The sequence below is a fragment of the Engraulis encrasicolus genome, chromosome 4 (genome assembly GCF_034702125.1).
Source record: "Engraulis encrasicolus isolate BLACKSEA-1 chromosome 4, IST_EnEncr_1.0, whole genome shotgun sequence".
NCBI classification, from domain to species: Eukaryota; Metazoa; Chordata; class Actinopteri; order Clupeiformes; family Engraulidae; genus Engraulis; species Engraulis encrasicolus.
The window spans coordinates 26,155,717-26,166,216 of NC_085860.1; the positions used below are offsets into that span (position 1 = coordinate 26,155,717).

Consider the following 10,500-nt stretch of genomic DNA (forward strand, 5'->3'; position numbering starts at 1 on the left):
GTGTTGTTTTTTAAATGGATGTTGTCAAGGGACCCACAATTTCCAATTACCATTAACCCCTGTGAACCATGACAAAAAATTTGCATCATCACATGACAAATTGACAAAATATTAAAAAGCATTAACAACAGATTGTGTTTATGACTTTTTGAGATTATATTTCTTATAACTTTCCCATGGCCTTGATACAGCATGCCATGTCCTGGAGTGACTATGAGAGAATAATTGACTGTCACCAGTCTAGCTGCGCCCACTCACTTCTGTCAGAATGTGCTGTAGAGTAAGAAATTTATATGATTTTTAAGTGCTTTCTCTTTCTCTTTCTCTTTCTCTTCTTCTAGTTCTCTTTCTCTTCTTCCTCATTGGAGCACACAGGGCATCCACCTCACACTTCTCTGTGTGATTGTCTTCTACCCAGGTGGTCTTGTTCAGTTCAAGTGCACATACACCATCTTGGCTTCAGCTGGATTTCGGATTTCCTGGTTTTATTATTTGGGGATTAGACGGAGCTTGAGTTGCTATATTTCTTGAATCTTTCCAAAGACTGGTCCATTCCGAAAACAGGTGCTGATTTGCTTCCTGAGTCTCCACACATCTACATTTGCACATTTTACGATGTTTTTTTTTAACAGAAAGAGTAACAGATGTCTTCCCTTTTGTTTCTCCTTAATTTGTCCCAAGATGCCCTTTTATTTTAATGAATTCCTTTTGAACGACGACTTAGGGCCAATCCCATTTGTATTTTTCTACCCCTACCCCTACCCCTACCTCTACCCCTTACCCCTCCAAACGGAGTCTGCCTGTCCGAACCCCTCCTTTTTTTGGGCTACATAGCCCTCCCCCTGACCCCTACCCCTCTGCCTTAAAAAACTATTGGGATACCCCTACCCCTACACAAAACGGAAGGGAGGGGTAAGGGGTAGGGCCAAGGGGTGAATTGAGATTGGGCCAAAGACTTCAGATGATAATTACTCAGCCAGTTATGGAAAGCATTTCATTCCGGTGAAGCTCATCAGTTGTCTATCAGCCATAACTAATTTCAAACCATCCAAAAACAACAGGGACAAGGGCAAGTGCACCCTAACAACAGCTTTTATGGGTGCTTATATCGTAGCCTGAGGCCCAAAATCAAAATTCTGGAGGGAAGTCATGGGCCGAATTCAATTTTATTCACATCATTTGTTTGTTAAAATGTGCCTGCACATATTGTGTTGCATATGAGTGTGAGCTGTTTCATTGGCCTGAGCTTACTCATATTGACAAACCTCCTATTACGCTATGCATTATAGTGTACATACTGCATGTGGCCCAACAGCAATAGCGGGCCGAATAAAATGACTTCGCGGGCCACATTTGGCCCTCGGGCCTGAGTTTGACATCCCTGTCGTAGCCCATCACATTAGAGTATCATTTATCAATCCTGAGGGAAATTAAGGAACATAGTGACAGTGAGTGATCATTCAGTGTGACTAGTTTTGCACTAATCTCCAAGCATCTATTAACCTCAAAGCTGTGCAGCAGTATGTGTTCAGGGCCCCACTGAAAGTACAGTAGCAGGGTACACAGTTATCAGCCAACCCACTTGAAGTCACTTCCTACTGTTTATATAGTACGTAATATAGCCTACCTGTAATGTGATGGGCACTGACATACTCTATGTGGCAGTCTCCTTCTAGCACCGTCCTATCATTACATAAGCAGTACAAATATGTAAACAATACAACCCCCCCCCCCAACCCCACCATCACCACCACCACCATCCAAAAAAAAAAAAAAAAAAACGCTCTCATTAGCCTTTTTTAAGTATGAGGGGCCAAGCGTGCATAGGTGGGTGGCAGTGATGGAGAGCTCAGAGGCATTATCTCAAGAGCCCATCTCATTGAGCATTCCCCTCACACAGCGCTGAGAGATCATCGATTTCCACTCTATCACTAGTCGGGGTAGTGATCGCATTAATGGGACACATTAAATGCCTCTTGTGAGCCAACGGTAACACGCAGAGAGAGGATTTGCACGGCACATAATTATTCACAAGAGAGCAAGAAAAATGGAAGTAGACAGAAAGGAATAGACGTGAATGAAGAAAACAAGTGCTTTTGTGCAGCCAGCAGAAGTGGCCAATTTTAGTTCCGTTGTAGATCGGAAAGTACATGATTTCGGAACCTCTCTCCAACAGTATTTCTCGTTAACGGCTAAGAGAGACATGGGGTACAATGTTACTGTGGTTGTACTGTATCCATCACCCTCCTCGCTGTCTTTTCTCTGACCCATTCTCTATAGTTTACACCTCCATGTGACGTTTTATTTTTCTTTCTTATTTTGTCTTATTCCTCTTCCCCTTCTGGCAGCACAATGGATCTCCACTTTCCACTTCTCAGTGCTATGTTATTTACTTCCTGCCTGTAGGTTTTTGGTGAGTTCAAGTGTACACCACCTGGTCTCCAAATTGCCTTCTCGTTCTCTTGAAGTTGGGGTTTATAAGTCCTGAGCTTGTTCTGCTTTATTGTAGTCTTTGGAACTTTCCGACATGCAGGGCTGGACTGGGACCACAAACCGGAACAGGCATTTTTTTGCATAGACCAGCCCCTCACCCTCATCCCCACACCCCATACTACAATTATGATGGGCTCAGTCCATGTAAATTGTGGGCCTGTCTGTAAGGGGAAATTTGAAACAAAAGTAGCATCCCCTGATGATTGTCGGCCCACCGGGAAAATGCCCTGTATGCCAGATTACCAGTCCAACCCTGCCTATAGTATGACCAATCTATCCCCATTTCCAGAGTTGGCGTTTGATGTGGATTTGCTCCTGGCATGAGAGTCTCAATTATCCCACTAATACAGTCACATATTTGCTGCATGTTTTTTTTATTCATTTTCTATTATTCATCCCAATATGTTATCTAATGTTTATGAATTTGTAATATGGTTTCATGCCCATTTTCCTCACACCAGTTGGTGAAATGGAAGCTGAGGCTATTGGTCCTACAAAGGAATTTGCATTATCTTGTAACAACTGGTCACATGCCCAGCATTACATTACATTACATCACATTTCACTTAGCTGACGCTTTCATTTGTCCAAAGTGACTTACAACTATTATTTTTCAGGGTATTGGTTACAGTCTCTGGAGCAATGTGGGGTTAGATGCCCTGCTCAGCCATGGATGGAGGTGTAGGGAGAGGTCAAGAGAGATTCGAACCGGCAACCCCTAGATTGAAAGACCAACACTCTAACCACTAGGCCACAGCTGCCCCCAGTAACAACAAATAAAAGGCCGAGAGTCCCAGTTTCTCAGTCACTTATAGGGCCGGCTCCGACAGCACTGCAGAGCACTTTCGCTTCTGACAAACCCAATTTCACACAAACATAGCATTGATATAGTCAATGGGCGGTGCCAACAAAATAGATATCCGCAAATGTCCGCGGACATCGGCGCCAGTGTGCGGGGTTCTATTGAAAACAATAGAATCGAACTTTTGCGGAGCAGTGCTCAGCACTTTGTCCGAGCCGGTGTGCGGAAGCCTTTAGACAGCATCATCAATGAGGAGCTACAGTCTTTCTCTGTTACTGTATATTCAGTGTAAGACCTCAACATTATCCAACACACGAATGAAAAGTGAAGAGATCTTACCTCATAGTAGCTGCGGATTGCATTGCAAAAAGCCTCATCAGCAACAATCTGCGTCTCCCCGCGTAGGAAGGCATGAAAACGATCCTTTATGGCTTGCAACTGCTGCTTGTTGAGCTGTAAGGGACAGAAGAGAGAAATAGAGAAGGACCATCATGTATTATTCATTACTGTATCAATGTAGAACAGGTAGGAATGTCTGATGCGGACTTACAATGCAAAACTTGGCAACTTGCAAATCTTCATTGAGCAATGATATTAAAAATTAGTATCTCGTAGCCCCTTAATGCACACCGTACCTCCAGTAGCACACTGTAATAGTCATTGAAAAGTTAGGTACCAAAGAACTACAATACTATGACATAACACAGGGCCTTTAGTAATGCACTAGGATTTCATCATTGCCATTCTGGTAACAGGACATTTATGACGTTGTGTCTTAACAAGTTAATGTTTTAATCACATTTTGTTGCAGAAGAGGAATGTCAGATGCTGACTTACAATGCAAACCTCGCCAACTTGCAAATCTTCATTGCATAATGATGATATTAAAAAAGAGTATCTCTTAATGTTTTATCATATTGTGTTGCAGTTGTGGGCTGGTTTGTGGCCTGTAGTAGCAATGAGTATTGTACACACTGAAAAGAACTGTTGTAATGTATATCTGTTTCCGCAGCAGGGTCATTTCACGTGAAATCAGACGCTTTGGGACCCGACCGATCCGGATTTCAATCATACTTGGTGTGCCTTTTTAGTAGCAAGGTAGCACCCCAGAACTGCATTGGTTTGAATCTGACACTAATATTAAGGGAGAAACGGACTAGGAAAGGTTCACATTTTAGGGTAGGACACTATACATTCAGCCTTGAATATATCAGTCAGTGTTAGTCACAAAAAGATGCCTGTGGTATTGTTTGAAAGCTCTTTTCTGGCTCTACATATTACACAATCAGCTTGGAATACAACGACTCTCAGAATATGAATTATGATAAATTGAAAAATAAAAAATTGAATATCTAAAAAAACTATATTTTTAAATGGCCAGTTCCTTGTCCAAACGTAGCCGGCAATGTCATTAGCAACACCTCAAATGCTGGTGTTCGGTTCTTTATTCATTTCAGAGAGAATTTGACTCACAAATATGGCATCATACAGACCACTTACTAATAATATGGTAATACCATAGTTGCATCACATGACAAAACAAAAACAAAACAAAAATGGTCAGTTTCCATGGTCCCAGGTTTCAGAAACTAAGGCAGATGTCCATTTATACACACCAAATGATGATATGTGAATGTTTGAACATTCCTTCTCTGTGTACCTGTGTCATCTTCCCTTTACCGTACTTTAAAGAGATAATCAATGGCTACACTCTCATTTTGTACTCTACCAGTGCATTTGAAGCAGCAGCTGTGTCTTTTGTAGATAATGTATAAGTACTTCCCGTTCCAGTTAGGTTCCACTACCAGAAGCACATCCTGATGATCAAAGACAAGTCTATCTGGTCTGAAGGGAAAAGTGAAGGATGGAGATGGTCCATGAGGATGCAGGAAGTTCAGTTTCACCTCTCCAGTGCTCAGCATACATTCCTCAACACATGCTAGCCACCAGTTGCCATCATATACAGCTACAACATACCCTTTGATGCTTGAAAATGTAACACATTCCTTTACTGAGCTTACTCTTTCAACTCCTTCTCTGAATGCGGAAAATGGCATAATGTCCATTGACAATAGGCAGAAGCTGTGTAGTTTTTGAGTACCTGGAATAGTTCTTGCAGATTCAAACCTCTTCAACAGGTTCTCAGCTTCATGATGGTGCATCTCTCTCAAGAACATCCATTGCCAGTTTGCCACAACAGAGATGTACCATCATGAAGCTGAGAACCTGTTGAAAAGGTTGGAATCTGCAAGAACTATTGCAGGTACTCAAAAAACTACACAGCTTCTGCCCATTGTCAATGGACACAGTGGAAGTTAGGCCATTTTCAGCATTCAGAGAAGGCAGAGTTGAAAGAGTGAGCTCAGTAAAGGAATGTGTTACATTTTCAAGCATCAAAGGGTATGTTAACTTGTAGCTGTATATGATGGCAACTGGTGGCTAGCATGTGTTGAGGAATGTATGCCGAGCACTGGAGAGGTGAAACTGAACTTCTTGCATCCTCATGGACCATCTCCATCCTTCACTTTTCCCTTCAGACCAGATAGACTTGTCATGGATCATCAGGATGTGCTTCTGGTAGTGGAACCTAACTGCAACGGGACGTACTTATACATTATCTACAAAAGACACAGCTGCTGCTTCAAATGCACTGGTAGAGTACAAAATGAGAGTGTAGCCATTGATTATCTCTTTAAAGTACGGTAAAGGGAAGATGACACAGGTACACAGAGAAGGAATGTTCAAACATTCACATATCATCATTTGGTGTGTATAAATGGACATCTGCCTTAGTTTCTGAAACCTGGGACCATGGAAACTGACCATTTTTGTTTTGTTTTTGTTTTGTCATGTGATGCTACTATGGTATTACCATATTATTAGTAAGTGGTCTGTATGATGCCATATTTGTGAGTCAAATTCTCTCTGAAATGAATAAAGAACCGAACACCAGCATTTGAGGTGTTGCTAATGACCTGGACGGCTACGTTTGGACAAGGAACTGGCCATTTTAAAATATATATTTTTTAGATATTACATTTTTAATTTTTCAATTCATCATAATTTATATTCTGAGAGTTGTTGTATTCCAAGCTGATTGTGTAATATGTAGAGCCAGAAAAGAGCTTTCAAACAATACCACAGGCATCTTTTTGTGACTAACACTGACTGATATATTCAAGGCTGAATGTATAGTGTCCTACCCTCACATGTGAACCTTTCCTAGTCTGTTTCTCCCTTAATATTAGTGTCAGATTCAAACCAATGCAGTTCTGGGGTGCTACCTTGCTACTAAAAAGGCACACCAAGTATGATTGAAATCCGGGTCGGTCGGGTCCCAAAGTGTCTGATTTCACGTGAAATGACCCAGCATTTAAATTGGGCTGGGGCTTGGCCTCCTCACTAGGGCAATGCAGCAGCACTCCCTCTGCTACACTATTCAAGGCAACACAACAAAAGATATAGCCTTTAGAAATGCCAATTTGACCACTGGGCGTCTTATCACACGTTAGCTATAGCAGTAATAAGTCACTGAAGGCCATGGGTTGCAGATGGATTTTCGCTAGAAGCCTAAAAGCTTTGTATTCGTACCTAACAACACCCTGGCCCTCCTAAATACAGCTCAGACCCAAGGCCTCACATAGACCTACTGCTTATTCAGAGAAATTCTGGAATACTACTGTAGAGGTATGGCTTTTAATGCTGTGCCCTCCTACCAATATTTGGTAACACTTTACTTGACGCCGGCGTCGTACGTATGACATAACGGTGTCATAACATTGTCATAATGCAGTCATGGATGTGTCAATTTATGCACGCATTGTATGACTGTCTTTAAGTGAAGACAAAGGCAGGCCTAACGATGTCAACTTTTCAATTTTGACACTGTTACGACACTGTTATGTCATACGTATGACACCGGCGTCAAGTAAAGTGTAACCCAATATTTACTAGAAAATTAGTTCAGCCCACACTACAGATGGAGATAAATGCTCTCACTGATAGAATTGAAAACCAATGTCTCATATTCCGTGTTAAAAGCTCCTACATATTAAACCATTCAAGGCTACTTTGTGCATGAAACCTCTCAATCTGACAGCATAGAAACTGACCGCATGTTTGTACTTAAAAAGTCCCTACATATTGTGGTATAAAGGAACAGTAGCCTACTTTCAAAGTCTAGCACTGTACGTAAATAAATAGAGAAGCATCCTCCTGCACAGGGATCAAACGAAAGCTGCCAAGGCAATGATCACTCACTCAGCCCATTCAGATGGCAAATGCTTGAACAACAATTTTACTTGTGCATTTTTTAATCTTACAATTTGTGAGACAAATTAGATACCACCCGTGACCAGTAATGCATATCAATTAATGAACAGAATCCTGCATAGGGTGGATCAAACACTCGGCTCGTTCAGACAGCAACTGTGAGAACAAGCGATGATGCCCTTTCAAATAATTAAGGCTCACTAATCAGCAATGAAAGCATGATGAGGTACAAAGGGAATACTAACCTGCTCCCCACTACAAAGGCTGAGACTAAAACCATTTCAACATGCTCATTAAGGCATTAGGTAAACACAGGATACAATGATTTGAACATGGCAGTCATTAAAGGAAATTAGAAGGGGCGTGCGTACGTGTGTGAGAGAAAGAAAGTGAGAGTGTTGTCATGTGTATGCGTGTGTGTGTAATTTTAGAATCTTATTCTCCCTAGTGTAAATAAATACTGTACGTGTTTTTGCATGAGATTTGCAAGAGATTAAAATTACATGCAAAGGTGCGTATGTCACTTCCACCTCATTTTTTTGCTGTTTGCTACTATTTGTCGGATCCTGCAGCCTCAATAAGCCCTGTGGCTCAGTCAGACCACATCGCAGTGTAACCTTACAGTTATGCCACACACACTTATTCAAGAGGCAAACCCACCATGATAAATCTGATAAAACAGGACAAATAAAATTGAAAGCGGTCATAAAAACCAGGACAAACGACAAAAAGCACGTTTAAAATGAAAATTCAAATAAAAAGAGCTCTCAAAAGAATTCTTTAAATGAACATGAATGTTAAATTAATTGAACTGATTATGGACACTAATTTTCAGTCATGTCACCTGCTGTGAAGATTGAGATCTTCACTGTTTTAAAACACACATTTTATCTGCTTTTCTTTCTGCATATGTTTTTAAATGCTGTTGTAAAACTGTTAATTCTGAACTTGTTTTAACAGTATTTTATTTCTCATATGTACTGCATTTGGTGTTGTGGTTTTTAACTGCTTGTGTAACTGACTTGGGTAATTGGAATTGGTGGTAATTGGATGCAGGTGGGGAGCTGATTGATTGATTGTAACTGTTGAACTGATTGCCACACCACTCACCTGCCTTTAAAAGCTCCTCCCTTTCAGTTGCAAGAAGAGAGACTGTTAGCAAGCAGGAATGTTGTGGTTTTAACTTTGAAGATCAAATTAAAGATCCTAAATACAAGCCTGTTTTACCCTCTGATTTTAAAATGCACAACCGAGAAGGACCAACTTTCTCACATATGGTGGCAGCGGTGGGATAAGTTCCTCTAGCTGAGTGGAGGAGCCCACAGAGTTTTAAAGAGTTTTAGAGACACTGTGTTCGATGAGATTGGCCGGTTGGAGACCTGCCTGGACCAGGATCATGGGAGGAGAAGGAGCCCAAGAGAAGCAGCCGATGACCGGACGGAGCTGACTTCGGGGTTCGTGTTTGGAGACTGCTGTGAACCAGGTGAAGCAGTGACTCCAGAATTGCTGTGTCTTGCTGGGGTGGCCGGAGCCTAAATGAGAGGAGCAGCTTGGTAACCCCCTGTTGCTGTGTTGAGCCTGGAGGGGAGCTGCTGCCATGCCTGGAGATGACAGTGGAGGACCAGGACTTCCAAGAAAGGACCAGTCTGCAGCCGGAGAGATGGCAGCTGCGTTGAGGCCCCGGAATCTGCCAGGTGTGCAGAGGGCAAGCAGTGAATGCAGGTGGTCAGGGAGCCTGGAGAGTGCCTCAGTTGGGGCAATGCACTGGTGCGAGTGCAGCCCAAGAAGGACAATGATCCTGGTGGTTATGATGGACAGTGTTCTAAACTGACTCTTTTAAAACGTGATGTTATTTTGTGCATTTTAATCACCACGCTTGAAACTACGTTTGCAAGCTTTTTAGAAGGGGAGGGTAATGTGAAGATTGAGATCTTCACTGTTTTAAAACACACATTTTATCTGCTTTTCTTTCTGCATATGTTTTTAAATGCTGTTTTAAAACTGTTTATTTTGAACTTGTTTTAACAGTATTTTATTTCTCATATGTACTGCATTTGGTTTTGTGGTTTTAACCTGCTTGTGTAACTGACTTGGGTAATTGAAATTGGTGGTAATTGGATGCAGGTGTGGAGCTGATTGATTGATTGTAACTGTTGAACTGATGGCCACACCACTCACCTGCCTTTAAAAGCTCCTCCCTTCCAGTTGCAAGAGGGGAGACTGTTAGCAAGCAAGAATGTTGTGGTTTTAACTTTGAAGATCAAATTAAAGATCCTAAATACAAGCCTGTTTTACCCTCTGGTTTTAAAATGCACAACCGAGAAGGACCAACTTTCTCACACACCTGCTGTGGAGACGTGGCTTGGAAGGGGAGGGATGGAGGGATGGATGGGCGGCTGTCATTGAGGACGGGAGGCAGGCAGCCCACTGTGATGTCTTCCCCAGTATCTGACCTTTGGTGAGGAGGATTGCCTATGCTTCACTTGACTGGAGCAGTGAGCCATGACTCCTTTATCTGCCACCAGAGCTGGACTGGCCATCTGGCATAGCGGGCATTTCCTGGTGGGCCCCACACCCTAGTGGCCCCCTATTTTCAGAAATGTAAAATAGTAATAATAATACTTTAAAAAAAATGTTTTTATTTTTTACATTTCTGAAAATAGAGGCCCACAAGGGTGCGGGACCCACCGGTGAGTCAGTTCTACTCCACTAATCACAAGGGGCCCCTTTAAGTTGAAAGTGCCAGGCCCCTATTTATCCCCCAGTTCAGTCCTGTCTGCCACTGCCCTGCTGTGCCCTTCCCTTCCCTACTCTAGACCATCTCCTGCAGCCATTCACCATTCTCCACTTCCATCAGCATAGCCCACAGCCAAAAACACATAAAGCCACAACAACACTCATAGCATTTCCTAATAAAAAAATATAAAACTATT

The 10,500-nt window shown here is 42.1% G+C and overlaps 1 protein-coding gene across 3 annotated transcripts in view; it reads right to left on the reverse strand.

The window, feature by feature from the left end:
• cadps2 (Ca++-dependent secretion activator 2) overlaps positions 1 to 10,500 on the reverse strand; it is a 189,101-nt gene that overhangs the window by 151,288 nt on the left and 27,313 nt on the right. For all 3 annotated transcript variants that reach the window (XM_063196999.1, XM_063196998.1, XM_063197000.1), the window contains exon 2: positions 3,635 to 3,748. In XM_063196999.1, the coding sequence (XP_063053069.1) occupies positions 3,635 to 3,748 (114 nt within the window). The remainder of the gene's footprint in view (positions 1 to 3,634; positions 3,749 to 10,500) is intronic.